We start from the raw sequence: 23539 nt of genomic DNA, 5'->3' as shown, positions 1-23539 counted from the left end.
AGCCTTTGACTGTGTGGATCACAATAAACTGTGGAACATTCTGAAAGAGATGGGAATCCCAGACCACCTGACCTGCCTCTTGAGAAACCTGTATGCAGGTCAGGAAGCAACAGTCAGAACTGTACATGGAACAACAGACTGGTTTCAAATAGGAAAAGGAGTGTGTCAAGGCTGTATATTGTCACCTTGCTTATTTTACTTATATGCAGAGTACATCATGAGGAACGCTGGGCTGGAAGAAGCACAAGCTGGAATCAAGATTCCTGGGAGAAATATCAATAATCTCAGATATGCAGATGACACTACCCTTATGGCAGAAAGTGAAGAGGAATTCAAAAGCCTCTTGATGAAAGTGAAAGAGGAGAGTGAAAAGGTTGGCTTGAAGCTCAACATTCAGAAAACAAAGATCATGGCATCTGGTCCCATCACTTCTTGGGAAATAGATGGAAAAACAGTGGAAACAGTGTCAGACTTTATATTTTTGGGCTCCAAAATCACTGCAGATGCTGATTGCAGCCATGAAATTAAAAGACACTTACTCCTTGGAAGGAAAGTTATGATCAACCTTGATAATATATTAAAAAGCAGAGACATTACTTTGCCAACCAAGGTCCGTCTAGTCAAGGCTATGGTTTTTCCAGGGGTCATGTATGGATGTGAGAGTTGGACTGTGAAGAAGGCTGATCGCCGAAGAATTGATGCTTTTGAACTGTGGTGTTGGAGAAGACTCTTGAGAGTCCCTTGGACTGCAAGGAGATCCAACCAGTCCATCCTAAAGGAGATCAATCCTGGGTGTTTATTGGAAGGACTGATGCTAAAGCTGAGACTGCAATACTTTGGCCACCTCATGCGACGAGTTGACTCACTGGAAAAGACTCTGATGCTGGGAAGGGTTGGGGGCGGGAGGAGAAGGGGACAACGGAGAATGAGATGGCTGGATGGCATCACCGACTCTGTGGACATGAGTTTGGGTGAACTCCGGGAGTTGGTGATGGACAGGGAGGCCTGGCGTGCTGTGATTCATGGGGTCGTGGAGAGTCGGACACGACTGAGCGACTGAACTGAACTGAACTGAGTGACTAAAGATGATGAACATCTTTTCATGCATTTACTGGCCATGTGTTCTTCTTTAGAGAAATATCTGTTCAGATCCCTTGCCACTTTTAAACTGAGTTGTCTTTTACAATTCCTTTATCAGATATAATTGTTTGCAAATATTTTCTTCCATTTTTAGGTTGTACTTTTTTGTTTTTGACAGTTTCCTTTGTAGAATGAAAATATTAAGTTTTGATAAAATCCAGTTTATTCAGTTTTCTTGTTTCTGTTGCTTATACTTTTCGTCTTCTAACTAAGAATCCATTGCCAAATCCAAGATCATAAAGATTTAGCTCTAGGTTTTTTTTTCTAAAAGCTTTATAGTTTTGGCTCTTACATTTAGGTCTTCATCCATTTTGAATTAATTTTTTTTATACGGTGTCAGGTAAGGATCAAACTTATTCACACTGCAAATGTGTGTATATGAATGGCAAAAACAGATATCCTTGTCTTGTCTTTGATCTTATAGGGAAAAGCATCCAGTCTCTGTTCTGTTTCACTAATCTATCTATATTTATATCCCTTCACTAATACCACAAGGCTGGGACCACTGTAGTTACATAAAAGATCTTGATATCGGGTAAGCTGATTGCTCCCACTTTATGCTTCCTTTCAAATTATTTTAACGATTCTAGTTATTTTACCTGTCCATATAAATCTGTCTATATCTTCAAAAAGTCTTGACAGGAATTTCCTGGAAACTTATTGGAGAAGGAAATGGCAACCCACTCCAGTATTCTTGCCTGGAGAATCCCAGGGACAGAGGAGCCTGGTGGGCTGCCATCTGTGGGGTCACACAGAGTCGGACACGACTGATGTGACTTAGCAGCAGCAGACACCTTTACTAGATTGGGTTTTCCAATCAATGATCATGGTGTATTTCTTGAGATTTATTGACATCTTCTTTGATGCTTTTCATTAGCATTGTGTAGTTTTAAGCATACAGTCTTAAAGGTGTTTTGTTAAATTCACACCTAAGTATTTAAATTTTCCAAGTGATTGCAATGACACTGTTGTATACTGTGGTAGGGGTTTGGATTACACAGATGTATGCATTTGCTAAAATTCACAGACAGATATACTTAGATTTGTACATTTCACTGAATGTAGAATTTAGCTCAAAATTAAAAAAAAATCACAAAGACTGAACTTTAGAGGTGAAATGTAAGAATGGCAACAACTTACTCTGAAATAAATGGAATAAGATGTCTCTCTTCTTGCTCCAAGCCCATAACTTATGAGTTTCTATTAACTTTATCAGGCACCTGGGTCTTACTTCAGGACCAACTCACCTAATATCACCCACTCTTTCCTCTTAAATAAGATATCTCAGTGGACTAAGGACTAATCAGCCCATGTTTCACACATATCTATGATTTCATGTATTTGGTATTTTTTAACTTTTAAGGGAAGGTATGACTCAGCTATGGCTTTCTGAGGCCTTGACACAGTAAAACAAACAAACAAACAGACAAAAACTGTAGCTGGACTTTAATTGAATATTATTTACCAGCATTATCAACCATAAGGTATTATTCAGTCAATGGTTGCAGGACATAAAGATAATTGCAGACAAACATACACGTACATATATATGAACATGTGAATAGGCAATGGATCTGTTTAACAAACCCCCTTACACCCCACTAAATCCCATGCTCTATATGCCTATAAGCCTCTGCCAAACCCCCCAAACAAGGCAAAAATATATAAATACATAGAACTTGGCCATCCACCCAATAACAAAGAAACTTAATACCCAAGATTGTTGCTGTTGTTCAGTCACTCAGTTGTGTCCGACTCTTTGCAACCCCGTGGACAGTAGCATACCAGGCTTCCCTGTCCTTCACTATCTCCTGGAATTTGCTCAAACTCATGTCCACTGATATTAGATAGACCAAGAAAATAAACCCCAATCATACCAATAAACTACTTAGATATTCGCCATTTATATAGAAAGACATCTCTTAGATCCCTAGACAACCATTTTAGTCAAAATTTTATAACACTAAATCTAACATAAATCACCTAAAACAACAATATACATGTTATTTCAGTATATTACAACATGTTAATGTACCTTAAAGCCTGAAAGCGAGGCACTGAAATTGCCTAGGTGAGTTCACTAACTCTATAAACATACAGGTTTGGTCCCAGTCTTTCTATTAGTTTTAATAAAATTACACAGTGCAGGCACCAAGCACACTAACATTAGTAGCTCATAACAGCTTGGTTAACCACACCCCTACAGGAAACAGCAGTGATAAAAATTAAACTAGAAACAAAAGTTCAACTAAGTTATACTAACAGGGTTAGTGAATCTCATACCAGCCACTGTGGTCATAATGATTAACCCAAATTAACAGAAATATGGTGTAAAGCATATTCAGTTCAGTTCAGTTCAGTTGCTCAGTCGTGTCTGACTCTTTGTGATCCCATGAATCACAGTACGCCAGGCCTCCCTGTCCATCACCAACTCCCAGAGTTCACCCAAACTCATGTCCATCGAGTTGGTGATGCCATCCAGCCATCTCATTCTCTGTCGTCCCCTTCTCCTCCCACCCCCAATCCCTCCCAGCATCAGAGTCTTTTCCAGTGAGTCAACTCATCGCATGAGGTGGCCAAAGTATTGCAGTTTCAGCTTTAGCATTAGTCCTTCCAATGAACACCCAGGATTGATCTCCTTTAGGATGGACTGGTTGGATCTCCTTGCAGTCCAAGGGACTCTCAAGAGTCTTCTCCAACACCACAGTTCAAAAGCATCAATTCTTCGGCGATCAGCCTTCTTCACAGTCCAACTCTCACATCCATACATGACCAGGGGAAAAACCATAGCCTTGACTAGATGGACCTTTGTTGGCAAAGTAATATCTCTGCCTGGGAAATCCCATGGTCAGAAGAGCCGGACAGGCTATACAGTCCATGGGGTCGCAAAGAGTTGGACATGACTTAGTGACTAAACAACAATAATTCTGTTCTATATGCCTATATTTGTGTCCGTATGCCAGTGACATACTGTTTCGGTAACTGTAGTTTTTTGGTAATATATTTTGAAATCAGATTTGGTAATATATTTTGAAATCAGAACGTGTGATGTCTCTAGCTTTGTTCTTCTTTCTCAAGACTGATATGACTAGTTGTGGCCTTTTGTGGTTCCATCTGAATTTAGAGTTATTCATTATTTCTATAAAAAAATACCATTGTAAAATTTTGATAAAGATTGCATTGTCAACATCAAAAATCTTTAGAGAACTGTAAATCAAAGCCACAGTGAGACATCATCTTATACATGTTAGGATGGTATGGATAAATGGAGTATTTTCTGCCATATCAATACACAAGGATGTCACAGCGAGGAACTAAGGATGTGAATAATCAAATTTCAGGATGCTGGCCCCAGATAGCTGAGATGCATATGAAAGAAATGATTTCAATAAGCCCAGACTTAGAAAATGATTTCAATATGAAAATGATTTCAATAAGCCCATACATAGAATTTTAATAAGAAAATGATTTTACTAAGCCCATACATAGAAAAGCGCTAAATTTCTTGAGATAATCTGGTTTTCCTTAATTAACAATCTTTTGATGTTCAGACTACCTGCCCCTTGGTGCAAACTTCTATATATCCAGACTCCTCCCCCTGCCTCCTTGGAACAGTTGTCTCAGGGTTACTAGAGATGCTGTCTCCCGAGCTTGAAGTCCTAAAAAATTCCCACCAAATAAAACATAACTCTCACCTTCTAGTTGTGACTAATTTTTTAAGTTGACAATGGCTATTATCCAAAAACCAAAAGACAGTGTTGATGAGGATGTGGAAAAAATGGAAATGAATTGAAAAGTAAGTATAGATCTATAAATCTATATATAGATTTCAAAGACTTCACATTAAAAAATGTAAAATATTTAAAATATATTTGGAATAAATAAAATATATTTTGAAGTTGATTTCACTTTACCTTTTTAAATGTAACTACTAAAAAAATTAAAAATTATATATATGGTTTGTGTTATAGTTCTGCTGGAACATACTGTTTAATACCAAGAGTGTTTTTACTGAAGTCAAGTTTGGCACAGCAAGTCTGCCAATGTTTGAATCCCCAAAACGTGCTAAGAACATACCAATATGTTCGATTTTTTCATCAATGACCTCACAGTGGTATGGCCACCGTGTTGGGCTCAGTGGACCAGAAGAAGAGACACCATATAAATCTCGTGGTTTACGAAGACGTGGCACCCATCTCCCTAGCTGATATTCCAATAGTATCTGTGTAGTCCGGGGGAAAAATGGGTCACTAATAGAATCAGCTGAAAAAGGATTCAAACACAATCATGAGTGATAAGAAGGAAAGCCCCAATTCCTATAATTATTTTACATAGTCTATTTTTTCTAATAACATTAATTTATGAATACTTGTGGATATTGTTATAAAATGCTATATTTCACGGCATTTTAAAAAATAAAAGATTAATGAAATTTTAAAATAATTTTCACAATAGCTAGAAAATACCTGTTGACCTTATATACTATTAATTTATACTAAATTCTCACTTCTACTCCAAAGATACTTGTTTCTTACAATTTTTCTAGCAAACTGTCTATGGCTAAGCCTTCTTAAACTTAATTAAACTGAGGCTGCAACATTTGTCTAATGCATTAAAAGACACACACTGACCTTAATTCCTGATCACTTACTGGAACTATATTCTCAGAGCTTGCTAGTGAACTCTGAGATACAACTTCTCAATTCTCATTCCAGGGTCACTATGTGATATAACCCCAGGAATATATTTGCATAAAGTACAATGGGGTTGTTCCAAGTAGGTAATGCAGTGGCCATCTTTTTATGGGATAATTATGGACCATCAATTTGATGTTGATACTCATCCCTCTTTACGCTCTGTTCTCTTGTTTTTTTATGATGCTACACTTATCCTAGTTTTCTTCTATTTTCCACATAGTTCTCCATTTTGTCTCACTGACTCCTTTGCTCTTTCACCTCTGAAATGTGCGTTTTTAGATTTAATTCTTGGCTATTTTTTGTACGATAGTAGATATATCAATGGCAACCCACTCCAGTATTCTTGCCTGGAGAATCCTGTGAACAGAGGAGCCTGGTGGGCTGCCATCTATGGGGCTGCACAGAGTCGGACCCGACTGAAGCAATTTAGCAGCAGCAGCAGCAGATATACCAATTGGACTAGGAGTCAGACAAACTGAGTTCTATTCTGCTACTCTGTTTTTATATGATTTTGGTTGGCCAATGCAGCCTCTTTGGACATAAATCTTCAGTTCAGTTCAGGACATAAATCTTACTATATGCAAATAAGGGATAATATTACCTTCCCTTGCTACTTTCTCAGGACTTTTACTTGGATCCATTTATCCAATAGTTATTAATCATCTAGCATTTCACTGTGTGAATAGATGACATTTTGTCTAATTTACAGTATGACTTAAAAATGACAAGGTAGCTATTTATGAGTTAGAAAATAAAATTAGATTTGTACCTCCTACTATTTTGTAAATTCATATAGAAATTAAATACAAAAATTCAAACAAGTAGGTAAAAGGACTTAGAGGAAATTTAGAAGATTATATTCATGATCTTGGCATAGAGAAGGTCTTTGTAGCTTAAACCAATATAAAAATAAAGAGCCATAAATAAGTAACAATAAACTTAACACAAAATATTTCTAAGTAACAGAAACAATGTAAACAAAGTTAACAAAGAATCATTATGAATGGGCAATTCATAATAAGGTAGACTATAAATAGTCAAGCATAGGAAACAATTCTCAATTTCTGTAGCAATCAAGAAAATGTTAGCTAAAATAGTGAGTTACCATCTTTCTTCCAACAGATAGGCAAAATTTTAAAGAGAAAAATGTGGGGGGAGAAGTCTACAAAATAGTACTATAAATTTTCTATGAGTATGGGTATCAGTTCAGTTCAGTTCAGTCACTCAGTCGTGTCCAACTCTTTGTGACCCCATGAATCACAGCACGCCAGGTCTCCCTGTCCATCACCAACTCCCAGAGCTCACTCAAACTCATGTCCATCAAGTCAGTGATGCCATCCAGCCATCTCATTCTCTGCCGTCCCCTTCTCCTCCTACCCCCAATCCCTCCCAGCATCAGACTCTTTTTCAGTGAGTCAACTCTTCGTATGAGGTGGCCAAAGTATTGGAGTTTCAGCTTCAACATCAGTCCTTCCAATGAACACCCAGGACTGATCTCCTTTAGAATGGACTGGTTGGATCTCCTTGCAGTCCAAGGGACTCTCAAGAGTCTTCTCCAACACCACAGTTCAAAAGCATCAATTCTTCGGTGCTCCGCTTTCTTCGCAGTCCAACTCTCACATCCATACATGACCACGGGAAAAACCATAGCCTTGACTAGACGGACCTTGGTTGGCAAAGTAATGTCTCTGCTTTTTAATATGCTATCTAGGTTGGCAATAACTTTCCTTCCAAGGAGTAAGCGTCTTTTAATTTCATGGCTGCAGTCAGCATCTGCAGTGATTTTGGAGCCCAAAAAATAAAGTCTGACACTGTCTCCACTGTTTTTCCATCTATTTCCCATGAAGTGATGGGACAAGATGCCATGATCTTTGTTTTCTGAATGTTGAGCTTCAAGCCAACTTTTTCACTCTCCTCTTTCACTTTCATCAAGAGGCTTTTTAGTTCCTCTTCACTTTCTGCCATAAGGGTGGTATCATCTGCATATCCAAGGTTATTGATATTTCTCCCGGCAATCTTGATTCCAGCCTGTGCTTCTTCCAGCCCAGCGTTCCTCATGATGTACTCTGCATATAAGTTAAATAAGCAAGGTGACAATATACAGCCTTGACGTAGTCCTTTTCCTATTTGGAACCAGTCCGTTGAGGTATATACAAATGAAAAAAAAAAGGTCTAGAAGGGTACATACCAAACTGAGAACAGTGGTTATCTCAAAAAGGAAGATCTGTTTTAGGATGGTGGTGAAAGTGATCAAAAAAAGAGATAAAAACCTTATCTTCAATTTCAGAATATCTCTGATATGTGAATATTTAGAAGAAATATCTTAATGTATATTTGAAAATGCTCTAAAACAGTGTAAAAATTTTAAAAATCAAGTTTACATCAAGATGGTCATATACATGTACATTTGCAAATGAATGACTTTATTACAGAAACTCTTCACACAGGCGTACTTCATTTTACATAAGGATGTATTTCCAAAACATAATGTTTAGGAAAATTAAAATTTGAATCATATTATAGTTGCATTTAAAGTACTAATTATTTAAAGAAATGTCAAGGTGGACTTTCCTGGCATTCCAGTGGTTAACACTATGCTCCTAATGCAGGGGGCATGGTTTGGATCCCTGGTCAGGGAATTAAGATCCAGCATGCCACCACACAGCATGGCCAAAAAAAAAAAAGCGATGTTAGGTGAAGTCCTCTATAATGACCACTTTCATTTAGTTTACACAAAAATCAAACAAACCTTAAAAGTTTGAACTTCAGGGGAAGATCATGATGACAAAGTAGGACCATGAGGTGCTCACCCCTCCCAACAAATACATTTAAGAAAACCTCCATGTGGCACAATTCTCAGAGAAAACTAACTGGAAACTGGCAGAAGGTCTCCTATACAACTAAAGCATCAAGAAAGACCTGCATGTAACCCAGTAAGACAGATAAAAAGGGCACCAAGTCAGGTAGGACTTGTGCCTCTGAGAGGGATCTGTAAGGAAGAGAAGGTTGCATGGGCAGACCCTTACCCTGGGGAGGGAGCAGACAGACTCACAATCAGGGCATCCTAGTCCTGGGTCCTGCACAAGGAGACAAGCCCCCTTGCCTGCTGGGAAATCCATGGACACAGAGAAAAGGGCTGCAGGAACCTAGACTCTACCTGTGAGGGGTGCACATGAGTTGGTTGACAGTCAGGGTGGAGAGAGCCTTGCACTGGCAGCTGCTGCCTTGCTGCACTTCCCAAACTGAAGGGGTGAGCACCCTGTCCCCACTCACTCCATACCACAACCTGGCATCAGATAAGGGCAAAGATTTTGTCTAACTACACAGAATCAGACCAGCGTGCCTGGGTGTGAAGAAGGCAGAGCTGTGAAGACCACTGTTAGTACACACCAGGCAGTGCCACAAGAATGTGTGAAGCAGCTAAGTGCTAAACCTTGGGGACACAGGCTATGGTCATGAATATGCCACAATTTGTTTCCTAGTGACTGCGCTCGGGCTCCATCACCCCACACTGCAGTTCAGCAGCAGATGCGGGGCAGACAGGTCCAGGGACAAGTGTGCCAGAGAGGCAGCCCAGGTCACAAGGTAGCAGCACAGCCACCTCAATTCCTGCAGCCATAATGTCCATGTCCTCAGTCCCAGTCTGCTCCACACCACAGCCCTGTACTAGATCTGGGACAAACACAATGGACAAAGGGATGTGACTTTGAGTTGCTTCTGAGAGGAACTGTGGATACTTACACAAGTGACGCACAGGTGCACTGTGACCACAATGGCACACTTGCTTCAGCAATCGTTCCTTTGGGAAGGGGCATACACTCAAGGGTAATGGAGCCTTATCCGACCCAACCCTCAGGACTTCTACTCCAAAAACTGGGGTGCAGACAGAACCCAACCAGGCAATAACAACCACAAAGAAAGAGGAAACCCTAGCTTACATGGAGCACAGCCTCTAGACACTACGAAACCAATCACACCTCTTCACTTATCAAGGGGTCAAGTGACCAACCTCCAAGTTCAAAAAGGAAGTTATAAAAATGCTAAAGAAATTAAGAAAGATTATCATTAGAAATGCAAATCACTGTAACAAGGAACTAGACTATGAAGATGAACCAATTAAAATTTGCTAATTCAACTGCCAAGATAAAAGCCAATCCAGAAGCAATGAATAGCAGACTAAGTCCCACCGAAGAATGAACAAGTGATTTGGAAAGTGGAATAATGGAAATTACCCAATCAGAAATGAGAAAGTGTGTGTTAGTCACTCAGTAGTGTCCAACTCTTTGTGACCCCCGGTCTGTCTCTGGAATTCTCTAGGCAAGAATACTGGAGTGGGTTGTCATTCCCTTCTTCAGGAGATCTTTCTGACCCAGGGATCAAACCCGGGTCTCCTGCATTGCAGGCAGATTCTTTACCATCTGGGCTAGGATAGCAGACAGAAAGACCAAAAAAATAAAATAAAATAAACAGTGCCAACCTACGCATAAAAGGGGCTCCAGAAAGAGAAGAGAGAGGAAAGGGGATCAAAAATGTATTTGAAGAAATTATGGGTGAAGCTTCCTGAAATCTAAAGGAGGAAACAGATATTCAAGTATAGGAAGCACCAAGGGTCCCAAACAAGATGAACACAGACTGATCCATATCAAGACATATTATAATTAAAGCAGCAAAATTAAAGACAAAGAGAAGATTCTAAAGGCAGGAAGGGAAAAACAGTCAGTTACAAGGGAACCCCCATAAGGTTAATTTCTCTGCAGAAACTGTGCAGGTCAGAAGGGAGTGGCATGATATAGCCAAAGTGCTGAAAGAGAAAATCCTGTAACCTGGGATACTCCACCCAGCAAGATTATCATTTAGAATAGATGGAGAGAGAAATAATTTCTCAGACAAGCAAAAACTAAAAGAATGCAGAAACACTAAGTCTAAACTAAAAGGAATATTGAAAAGACTTCTCTGATAGAAAAGAAGCAAGTATCTATAGGACAGGGAAAATCACAACAGGAAAGGCAAATATACAAAAGGATTGAAGATCACTTAAATAAGTCAGTACATAAACTAAAAACAATCCAAAAGATCCTGTAAAATCTATTATAACTATAATTAATGCTAAAAGGATAAGCATGAGGATATAAAATACAACATCAAAATCATAAAATGCTGGCAGGAGAGTATAAAAATTTAGCTCCTTTAGACTGTGTTTAAACTTGTATGGGGATTCCCTGGTGGCTCAGATGGTAGAGTCTAGCTATAATGTGGGAGACTCGAGTTCGATCCCTGGGTCAGGAAGATCCCCTGGAGAAGGAAATGGCAACCCGCTTCAGTATTCCTGCCTGGAAAATCCCATGAACGGAGGAATCTGGCGGGCTATAGTCCATAGGATTGCAGAGTCGGACATGACTGAAGCAACTTGCTTTCTTCTTTCTTTCTTTAAACTTGTATGACTATCAGTTTAACATGACATTCCAAAACCTATGGGATGCAGCAAAGGTTGCTCTAAGAGGAAAGTTTACAGCAATACACTCTTACTTCAGAAAACAATAAAAATTTCAAACAACCTAACCTCACACCTAAAGCAACTAAAGAAACAAGAACAAATAAAACCCGATGTTAGTAGAAGAAATCATAAAGATCAGAGCAGAAATAAATGAATCAGAGACACAGAAAACAACAGAAAAGGTCAACGAAACTAAAAGCTGGATCTTTGAAAAGATAAACAAAACTGATAAATCTTTAGCAAAGAGTCGGACACGACTGAGCGACTGAACTGAACTGAACTGAACTGAAACAAGGAAAAAAGGAGGGCTCAAATCGATAAAATTAGAAATGAAAAAGGAGATGTTACAACAGACACTGCAGAAACACAAAGGTACAAAAGACTACTACAAACAACTACATGCCAATACAATGGACAACCTAGAAGAAAGGGACAAAATTCTTGGAAAGGTTCAACCTTCCAAGACTGAACCAGGAAGAAACAGAAAATATAAATAGACCAGTCGCAAGTACTGAATGGAAACAGTGATTAAAAAACTTCCAACAAACAAAAGTCCATGAGCCGATGACTTCCATTATCTTTAGGCAAATTTGATCGAACATTTAGAAAAGTTAACACCTATCCTTCTGAAACTCTTCCAAAAAATTCCAGAGGAAGGAACACTCCCAAGCTCATTCTATGAGACCACCATCACTCTGATACCAAGACCAGACATAGATACCACACCCACACACACACACCCCCCACACACGCAATTACAGGCCAATAGTACTGATGAACACAAATGCGAAAATCTTCAACAAAATACTAGCAATCCAAATCCAACACTATATTAAAAGGATCATACACCATGATTTATGCCAGGGATACAAAAATTCTTCAATATCTGCAATTCTTTACACTGCAATAATGCAGTGTGATATACCACATTAACAAACTGAAGAATAAAAATTATCATCTCAATAGAAGCAGAAAAAGTGTCTGACAAAATTTAACAGCCATTTATGATATAAAAAACTCTCCAGAAAGTAGGCATAGACTGAATTTACCTCAATATAATAAAAACCTCTGTAACAAACCCACAGCTAATATCATTCTCAAGGGTGAAAAGCTAAAGGCATTCCCTCTAAGATCAGGCATAAGGCAAGGATGTTCAGTGCTGCCACTTTTATTCAACATAGTTTTGGGAGTCCTAGTCATGGCAATCCAAGAAGAATAAATAAATAAATAAAAAGGAGTCCAAATTGGGAAAGAAGTAGTAAGACCATCACTTTTTGCAGATAACATGATCCTATACATAGAAAATCCTAAAATGCTACCAGAAAAGTACTAGAGCTCAATGAATTTGGGGAGACAGTGGAGGACAGAGGAGTCTGGCATGCTACAGTCTATGAGGTCACAAAGCTTCAGACATGACTTAGCGACTGAACAGCAACTGGCACAAAAATAAACATGCACATCAATAGAAAAAGACAGAAAACCCAGAAATAAGCCCCTACCCTTATGGTCAATTAGTCTATCAGAGGAGGCAAGAATACACAATAGAGAAAAGACAGTCTCTTCAATAAGTGGTGCTGGGAAAACCAGACAGCTAAAGTTCTCTAACACCATACACAAAAATAAATTCAAAATGGATCTTCCTGACCTGGGGATCAAACCTGGGTCTCCTGCAATACAGTCAGATTCTTTGCGGTCTGAGATGCCAAGGAAGCCCATAATTTACATGTTTATTTGCTAAAGAGAGATGTTAGAATTACAGAAACACCCTGCACTGATTATTTGCTTACTCGTCTAAGACAGCAGGGATGAGCTGCTTCTTTATTCTGTAGTAAACATGGGACTGTTTTCATTTCTTGACTCTTTTCTGTTAATCTCTGTCAGTTTTCAGATAACAGGAAACTATGTTCAGGCCTCTGACATTGGGCCCACCCAGACCCAAGAAGCAGGCTTGGTGGGCTGCAGAGGGCATGATGGAGGCATTCACTTCCTCTTTCCTGTGCCCTAATCACTCAGATATGGTTTCGGCTTAAGCTTCAAGCCTTTATTCTACACCACAAACAATCCCCCATAAATTAAAACACATCAATCTCTTTGCGGACAGTGTCTCTTGAGTCTGGGCCAGTCTTCCCTAGGAGGTGGAGGGATACCCACAGTTCTAGGGTATCCTGAGGTTTCTATCAGAAAGGTCTGCTCAGCATCTTGCATTCTGGCAATGGAGAGCTTTAGCCTCCAGCCTCAGTTCAGCTGGTCAGTCATGTCCAGTTCTTTGCAACTCCGTGGACTGCAGCACACCAGACTTCCCTGTCCTTCACCAACTCAAGGAGCTTGCTCAAACTCATGTCCATTGAGTTGGTGATGCCATCCAACCACTTCATCCTCGGTCATACACTTCTCCTCCTGCCTTCAATCTTTCTCAGCATCAGTCTTTTTCCAATGAGTCACCTCTTCACATCAGGTGGCCAAAGTATTGGAGGTTCAGCTTCAGCATCAGTCCTTCCAATGAATATTCAGGACTGATTTCCTTTAGGATTGACTGGTTGGATTTCCTTGCAGGCCAAGGGACTCTTAAGAGTCTTCTCCAACACCACAGTTCAAAAGCATCAATTCTTCGGTGATCAGTTTTCTTTATAGTCCAACACTCACATCCATACATGACTACTGGAAAAACCATAGCTTTGACTAGATGGACCTTTGTTCGCAAAGTAATGTCTCTGCTTTTTAATATGCTGTCTAGGTTGGTCATAATTTGCCTTCCAAGGAGCAAGCATCATTTAATTTCATGGCTACAGTCACCATCTGCAGTGATTTTGGAGCCCCCCAAAATAAAGTCAGCCACTGTTTCCATTGTTTCCCCATCTATTTCCCATGAAGTGATGGGACCAGATGCCATGATCTTAGTTTTCTGAATGTTGAGTTTTAAGCCAACTCTTTCACTCTCCTCTTTCACTTCCATCAAGAGGCTCTTTAGCTCTTCTTTACTTTCTGCCATAAGTGTGGTATTATCTGCATATCTGAGGTTACTGATATTTCTCCCAGCAATCTTGAGTCCATCTTGTGCTTCATCCAGCCCAGCATTTCACATGATATACTCCGCATATAAGTTAAATAAGCAGGGTGACAATATACAGCCTTGAAGTACTCCTTTCCTGATTTGGAACCAGTCTGTTGTTCAATGTCCAGTTCTAACTGTTGCTTCTTGACCTGCATACAGGTTCCTCAGGAGGCAGGTCAGGTGGTCTGGTATTTCCATCTCTTTAAGAATCTTTCCATAGTTTGTTGTGATCTACACAGTCAAAGGCTTTGGCATAGTTAATAAAGTAGAAGTAGACGTTTTTCTGGAACTCTTGCTTTTTCGACGATACAGTGGATTTTGGCAATTTGATCTCTGGTTCCTCTGCTTTTTCTAAATCCACCTTGAACATCTGGAAGTTCATGGTTCACTTACTGTTGGAGCCTCACTTGGAGAATTTTATGCATTACTTTGCTAGCGTGTGAGATAAGTGCAATTATGTGGTAGTTTGAACATTCTTTGGCACTGCCTTTCTTTGGGATTGGAATGAAAACTGACCTTTTCCAGTCCTGTGGCCACTGCTGAATTTTTCAAATTTGCTGGCATATTGAGTGGAGTACTTTTACAGCATCATCTTTTAGGATTTGAAATAGCTCAACTGGAATTCCATCACCTCTACTAGCTTTGTTTGTGGTGATGCTTCCTAAGGCCCACTGGACTTCACATTCCAGGATGTCTGGCTCTAGGTGAGTGATCACACCATCATGGTTATCTGGGTCATGAAGATCTTTTTTGTATAGTTCTTCTATGTATTTTGACCAGCTGTTCTTAATATCTTCTGCTTCTGTTAGGTCCATACCATTTCTGTCCTTTACTGTGACCATCTTTGCATGAAATGTTCCCTTGGTATCACTTTTCTTGAAGAGATAAAAAACTAAAAATAGAACCACCATATGATTAAGCATCCCTTCACGGATCACAGCCTTGTCCTGACAAAGAAGCTTGAATAACTCAAAGAAGCTATGAGCCATGCGGTTCAGGGCCACCCAATACAGATGGGTCATAGTGGAGAGTTCTGACAAAACATGGTCCACTAGAGGACAGAATGACAAACCACTCCATCCAGTATTCTTGCCTGGAGAAACCCATGGACAGTATGAAAAGGCAAAAAGATACGACCCTGGAAGGTGAGCCTGTCAGGTTGAAAGGTGTCCAATATACTACTCGGGAAGAGCAGAGGGCAATTACTAATAGCTCCAGAAAGAATGAAGCAGCAGGCCAAAGCAGAAACAACACTCAGCTGTGGATGTGTCTGATGGTGAAAGTAAAGTCCTATGCTGTAAATAACAATACTGCATAGGAATCTGACATATTAGGACCAAAAATCAAGGTAAATTGAACATGGTGAAGAAGGCGATGGCAAGAGTGAACATTAACATCTTAGGAATCAGTAAACTAAAATGGATGGGAATGAGCGAACTTAATTCAGGTGACCATTATGTCTACTACTGTGGGCAAGAATCCCTTCGAAAAACTGGAGCAGAATAGCAAGCAGAGATAAGGCGGCCTTAAATGAACACTGCAAGAAAGTAGAGGAAAACAATAGAATGGGAAAGACTTAGAGAGCTCTTCAAGAAAACTGGAGATATCAAGGGAACATTTCATGCAAGGACAGCAAAATTAATGAAAGAAATGGCAAGGACCTAACAGAAGCAGAAGGTATTAAGAAGAGGTGGCAAGAATACACAGAAGAACTATACAAAAAAATGTCTTAATGGCCCAGATAACCATGGTGGTGTGGTCACTCACTCACCCAGAGTCAGACATCCTGGAATGTGAAGTCTAGTGGGCCTTAGGAAGCATTACCATGAACAAAGCTAGTGGAGGTGATGGAATTCCAGCTAAGCTATTTAAAATCCTAAAAGATGATGCTGTTAAAGAGCTGCATTCAATATGTTAGCATTTTTAGAAAACTCAGCAGTGGCCAAAGGGCTGGAAAAGGTCAGTTTTCATTCCAATTCCAAAGAAGGGCAGTACCAAAGAATGTTCAAAGTACTGCACAATTAGTGCTCATTTCACATGCTAGTAAGATTATGCTCAAAATCCTTCAAGCTAGGCTTCAGCAGTACGGGAACTGAGAACTTCCAGATGTACAAGCTGGGTTTCGAAGAGGCAGAGGAACCAGAGATCAAACTGCCAACATTCACTGGATAATAACAAAAGGTAGTTCCAGAAAAATATCTACTTCTGCTTCATTGACTACACTAAAGCCATTGACTGTGTAGATAACAATAAACTGGAAAATCTTAAAGAGATGGGAATACAGATCACCTTACCTGTCTCCTGAGAAATCTGTATGAGGGTCAAGAAGCAACAGTTAGAACCTTACATGGAAAGACTGATTGGTTCAAAATTGGGAAAGGAGTATGATAAGGCTGCATATTATCACCCTGTTCATTTAACTTATATGTGCCAGTGGTACAGAACTTGCCTGCCAATGCAGGAGACTGTAGGAGATGTGAGTTTCATCCCTGGGTAAGGAAGATCTTCTGGAGAAGGGCATGGCAACCCATTCCAGCATTCTTGTGTGGAGAATCCCATGGACAGAGGAACCTGGTGGGCTACAGTCCACAGTGTTGCTAAGAGTAAACACGACTGAAGTGACTCAGTACACATGATTTAGCACACACACATGTGGAGTACATCATGCAAAATGCCAGGTTGGATAAATCACAAGCTGGAATCAAGAATGACAGAAGAAATATTAACCTCAGATATGCAGATGATACTACTCTAATAGCAGAAAGTGCAGAGGAACTAAAGAGCTTCTTGATAAGGGTGAAAGAGGAGAGTGAAAAAAGGGTGAAAGAGGAGAGTGAAAAAGATAGCTTAAAACTCAACATTCAGAAAACTAAGATCATGGCATCCAGTCCCATCACTTCATGGCAAATTGAAGGGGAAAAGTGGAAACAGTGACAGATTTTATTTTCTCGGGCTCCAAGATCACTGTGGATAGTGACTACAGCCATGAAAATAAAAGACTTGCTCCTTGGAAGGAAAGTTATGACAAACCTAGACAGCGTATTAAAAAGCAAAGACATTACTTTGCCCTCAAAGGTCCATCTAGTCAAAGCTATGGTTTTTCCAGTAGTCAATATGGTTGTGAGAGCTGGACCATAAAGAAAGCTGAGCGCCAAAGAACTGATGCTTTTAAATTGTATTAGAGAAGAGTTTTGAGAATCCATTCAACCGCAAGGAGATCAAGCCAGTCAATCCTAAAGGAAATCAACCCTGAATATTCACTGGAAGGACTGAAGCTGAAGCTTAAGTGCCAATACTTTGGCTACTTGATGCAGAGTCAACCCATTGGAAAAGACTTTGATGCTGGGGAAGATTGAATGCAAAAAGAGAAGTGGGTAGCAAAGGATGACATGGTTAGATAGCATCATCAACTCAATGGACATGAATTTGAGCAAACTCTGGGAGGTAGTGAAGGACAAGGAAGCCTGGCAGGCTTTAGTCCATGGGGTCACAAAGAGTTGTACTTAGTAACTGAACAACAACAACATCACGATCTGGCAATCCCACTCCTGGGCATATATGCAGAGACCATAATTCGAAAAGATAATTCATGCCAATGTTCATTTCAGTACTATTTACAATAGCCAAGACATGGAAGCAACCTAAATGTCCATCGACAGAGGAATGGATAAGATGTGGTACATATATACAATGGAATACCACTCAGCTATAAAAGAAGAACAAAATAATGTCATTTGTAGCAACATGGATGGACCTAGATATTATTATACTAAGTGAAGGAAATCAGACAAAGACAAATATCATATGTATCACCAATATATGGAATCTAATTTTTAAAAATGATACAAATGAACTTATTTATGAAACAGAAATAGACTGATAGATTTTGAAAACAAACAAGGTAAACACAGGGGAAATGTTGTGGGGGAGGGATAAATAAGAAACTTGCCGTTACATACAGACAGCACCATATGTAAGATAGATAACCAGCAAAGACCTACTGTATAACACAAGGAATTCTACTCAATATTCTGTAATAAACTTTATGAGAAAAGGATCTGAAAAAGAAATGAATATACATATATGTATTACTGAATCACTTTGTTGCACACCTGATACTAACACTGTAAATCAACCATATTCCAATAAAATTTAAAAACAAACAAAAAGAACCCCAAACAATCTAGTCAAAAAATGAACAGAAGACTTAAATAGATATTTTTCCAAAGAAGACACAGAGATGGCCAACAGGCACAGGAAAAGATGCTCACCACTGATAATATTAGAGAAATGTAAATCAAAAGCACAATGAGGTTATCACCTAACACAGGTCAGAATGACTATCAAAAAGTCTGCAAAGAATAAAGCTGGAGAGGATGTGGAAAAAAGGGAACGCTTATAAACTGTTGGTAGAAATGTAAATTGGTGCCAACCACTATGGAAAACAGCATGGAAGTTTCTTAAAAAGCTAAAAATAGAACTGCCATATGATCCAGCAATCCCATTCCTGGGATTTATATCCAGAAATAACTAAAACTCTAATTCAAAAAGAGACATGCATCCCAATGTTCATAGCAGCACTATTTACAATAGCCTAGACTTGGAAGCTACCCAAGTCCCCATCAATAGATGACTGATTTAAGATGTATTGTATATAGATACATATATATAACAAGATATTAGTTAGTTCAGTCGCTCAGTCGTGTCCGACTCTTTGCAACCCCATGAATCACAGCACACCAGGCCTCCCTGTCCATCACCAACTCCCGGAGTACACTCAAACTCAAATAAGATATTACTCAGCCATAAAAATCAATGGGATATGCCCATTTGCAACAATATGGACCTCGAAAATACATGGATGGACCTCAAGAACATTATACCTATATGTCAGTTCAGTTCAGGTCAGTTCAGTTCAGTTCAATTCAGTCACTCAGTCGTGTCCGACTCTCTGCGACCCCATGAATCACAGCACACCAGGCCTCCCTGTCTGTCACCAACTCCTGGAGTTCACTCAAACTCATGTCCACAGAGTCGGTGATGCCATCCAGCCATCTCATTCTCTGTCGTCCCCTTCTCCTCCCGCTCCCAACCTTTCCCAGCATCAGAGTCTTTTCCAGTGAGTCAACTCGTCGCATGAGGTGGCCAAAGTATTGCAGTTTCAGCTTTAGCATCAGTCCTTCCAATGAACACCCAGGATTGATCTCCTTTAGAATGGACTGGTTGGATCTCCTTGCAGTACAAGGGACGTATGTAAGCCTAAATTCCTTATTTATCCCTCCCCCACATTTCTCCTGTGGTAAACATGTTTGTTTTCAAAAACCTATCAGTCTATTTCTGTTTTGTAAATAAGTTCATTTGTATCATTTTAAAAAATACCCATGAAGTAAGTTAGACAGAGGAAGACAAACTTCAATATGGTTTATATGTGGAATCTAAAAAACAATACAAATGAATCTATATACAAAATAGAAACAGATTTATAGACACAGAAAACAAATTTACGGTTATCACAGGGGAAAGGAAGGGGGAGGATAAATTAGGAGTAAGGGATTAACAACCTACTATACATAAAATAGATAAAAACAAGGCTTTACTGAATAACACAGGCAGTTACATCATCTTCTAACCTATAATGGAAAATAATGTGAAAAACTATATATATGCTATATATAACTGAGTCACCTTTCTGTATACCTGAAACTAACAGAATATTGTAAATCTCCTATACCGCAACTTAAAAAAAAGTTCAAACTCCAAAATACTCTTATAAAAATACATCTCTCCTTACCAATAACGGAATAATAATTTCTGCGTTATTCACTCTTTTTTTTCTAGCTTTCTCTCATTTTTCATCTACTCAAGGTCTTATCAGAAAGAGAAGGGAAAATATATAATTTCAAACCTGTTAAAAGTGCACACTGATGGATGTCTTCATTTACATACTTCATAAAGGTATCCTCATCCTAAAACAAGAGAATTTTAAAATATTTCTATTTTAAAAACAGCTTCCCAATCCAGAAATATTTTACATCTTAACGCTTAGAACCGAGTGTGTCTTTAATCTTTAACAAATGAAAAAATTAAAGGATTATTATCAGCTGTTGGTCTCAAATCACCCAACACTTGAATATCCTGAAACAAAGTTTTCATCTTTTACTTCTCTTCTTCCACAAGGCAAGGCCATATTAATGACTGTAGAGAAGAACTAGTTTAAAGATTCTTGGTAAACCTGGCAAAACAACTTAAATTCAGACGAGAACCCCAGAAAGCCGTGGACTTAACGGGTTATACCTCATTTGGGGAGTTTATTTTGAGACCTTAACTTAAATAGATAATTTATACTTTACTAAAATGTGAAGGGAATTTCTTAGAAATATGTGCTGGAACCAGAAGAAATATTTTTAACTACTGCTAAACTCGTTTGTCTAGAAAGAGAAACTACTGTTTCTCCCCTCCCCGCTTTCTTCCTCTATGTACTTTTGCTACATCACTGCCACATGAAACCTATGGTGATGCCCAGTAGGTTTAGAAATAGGAGGTCCCACTATTAAGATAACTCAGAGAAGTCTTACCCAAAATACTTTCTCAAAAAAACCCCAATAAAGATTCTCTTTTTACACAGGGCATACTGCACACAGTAACAGCTTTGCTTTCAATCACTTTATTTCCCAGCTTCAGTGACAAGTGATTTAAGTATCCAACTGATTGTTAGTCAATTGAATTTATAATATTTTTACTGGGAATTTGTATTTTATAACAAGTTTTAAGTAGGATAAAGTTGAGAAAAACATACTGATTCATCTTCATCACTGACTGTTCTGTCTGAATAGTCTTCCTTTTCTGAATCTTCTGACATCTCTTCCAATATCTGGCTCGAAATTTCTTTTATTATGTAGGCTGGCTGTAAAACAATTTGTAAGGAACTTGTTTGGTAGTTTTCTTTTTAAACACACATTAAATGTTTACCCCCAAGTATATTCAATTTAATTAATAGTAACAAAAGATTTCTCTATAAAGTAAATTAGGACACAGCTAATTAAACCTTTAATTTCAAAGATTTAAAGACATTTTCTATTTTTATTAGAGACAAAAATTACAAAAGAAAAAACAATAATTTAATTGAAAAAGGGATTTCCAGGGTACATAGCCAAATCATTTACATCCTTTATTTACGATTAAATACCACACAGCCATATAAAGTTCAGAATGAGCCCGAGGCATTAAAAAAAATCATGAATCAAAGAAAATTTACAGTTACTGATTCAGGCATTGAGTTTCAACAATACAATTAATTTTTTTTCTGCGTAACTTTTCAAATGAAAATAGGCTTTTCTTCTCTGTATTTTGGTTGATATTCTGTAGATACTGTCTGTTCTAAATATTCGGTTCTAAGTGGAATTTCAATCATTATCAGAAGGCTCTACTGACAGACCACTAATCCTCCCTATGCGAGTAAATCGCTTGTCAAGAGTCTACTATTTTTGAAAGACTAAAGGAATTTACTAATTTTGAAACTACTAGTTTACGCTCTTTTCTACCAAAAGGGTTTTAGAGCGTGGACGACATAAAGGCGCTCTTTACAACAAAGTGTCTTAGAGCGTGGACTATATAAAGCGCAAGTTCCACAGCGAAAAACTACGAATACAACAGAGAAGTCTATCTTATGGGTAATACCTTCAGTAGTAAGAGACTAAAGGTTCCTTTTGGGGACCACAACTCCAACTTCGGAAAACTAGACTGGTATAAATCTTGGTTCTGTCTTTTTACGTGAAAATACGAGGCGCACCAACCTGCTGCAGGGTAACACCTGAGCGGCAGGGACGCCACGGACACAGGCCGATCTAAGGGGCGCTCCCTCCGCGCGCGTCTTACACCTCAGAAGCGACACAGCGCCCAGTCGTGCGGGGGCCGTCCGCGGGCAGGAACAACTTCCTCGGCTGGAAGGCAGTGAAGCCACGATTTCCGGGGGGCCCAAGTGTTCCTCCCACGCTCACTTGGCGACCCAGCAGTGGAGGGAAGGGCACATTTTCTCGGGCGCGCTCTTTCCCCTTCGGGACTGTCCCCTTCGGCACGTCCCTGTCCCGTCGTGGCCACCTCCCCCTCGCCCCGAGTCTCCCGGCCAGGTCAGTCGTCCCGCGGCCCGGCCAGCCGCCTCTTCCGTGCCGGGAGCCGCAGCTCTGCCCCAGACGCCAACAGCCCGGACACTGGATGAAACGCTACTGCAGTTGAGCAGCCCCCGCCACGCCCTTCACCTCGCGGCGCGCAGCACTCGTTACCAGGGCAACGGGGTCCCCCTCGCGAGACCTCGGGCAGACCCAGCTAGGCGGCATTTCAGCGGAAGCAAAGGGAAAGCTGTACTTGGATGGCATCACCGGCTCAATGGACTTAAGTTTGAGTGAGCTCCGGGAGTTGGTGATGGACAGGGAGGCCTGGCCGTGCTGCAGTCCGTGGGGTCGCGGGGAGTCGGACACGACTGAGGGACTGAACTGAACTGATCTCAGAGGGAAAGCGCTGAAGATGACGGGAGCTAGGGAGAGACGCACAGGCGTCAAAGCGCCTCTGGCTGCGGGAAGGTGGCTAGCGAGAAATTATAGGGGCCAAGGAAGGACAGGTATATGTTTCCACGGTGCTGCACCTCAGCTGTCGGCCGTTTCCCTTCTCCGAGGAGACAGTGGAGCAGACTGGTTAAGACTTGGGCTTTGTTGAACTTTATTTGTAGCCACACTGAGTTGCGTTTTGCACAGTTGTGTGGCCAATAATCTTTATTGGTTTTGGAAAATGAGACTTTTCTTTTTAAATGTTTGATAGAAGAGTCAGAGATATACCAGGGTGAAGTCTCGAGATTTATGTCAGCTCAGAGATTCTTTAAGAATAATAATGATGGTTCAGTGATAAAGAATCCGCCTGCCAATACAGGAGACACAGGTTCAATCCCTGGGTCTGGAAGATCCCCTGGAGAAGGAAATGGCAACCCACTCCAGTATTCCTGCCTGGAGAGTCCCATGGACAAAGGATTCTGGCGGGCTACAGTCCATGGGGTCGGAAATGGGTCAGACACGAACGTAGTGACTAAACAGCGACAACAACGCAGGGGGGACATTATGCAAATCACATTACATGTACTGTTTCATCTAATTAAATATGATCTTCCCG

At 39.9% G+C, this 23539-nt stretch overlaps 1 protein-coding gene across 1 annotated transcript in view; it reads right to left on the bottom strand.

The window, feature by feature from the left end:
* The window catches only part of AGBL3 (AGBL carboxypeptidase 3), a 109502-nt gene extending 88260 nt beyond the window's left edge, over positions 1-21242 (bottom strand). Inside the window, exons 1-3 of the mRNA XM_088834676.1 lie at positions 21180-21242; positions 20289-20349; positions 5218-5403 (exon numbers count right to left, since the gene is read on the bottom strand). Coding sequence (XP_088690802.1) covers positions 5218-5403; positions 20289-20349; positions 21180-21242 — 310 coding nt within the window. The remainder of the gene's footprint in view (positions 1-5217; positions 5404-20288; positions 20350-21179) is intronic.
* Positions 21243-23539: the final 2297 nt, after the last annotated feature.

Source organism: Moschus berezovskii, chromosome 3 (assembly GCF_049115385.1).
Source record: "Moschus berezovskii isolate FMDL1 chromosome 3, NW_MosBer_1.0, whole genome shotgun sequence".
NCBI lineage: Eukaryota > Metazoa > Chordata > Mammalia > Artiodactyla > Moschidae > Moschus > Moschus berezovskii.
Note: the sequence above shows the minus strand (reverse complement) of the source record. Positions and strands in the feature narration are given on the sequence as shown.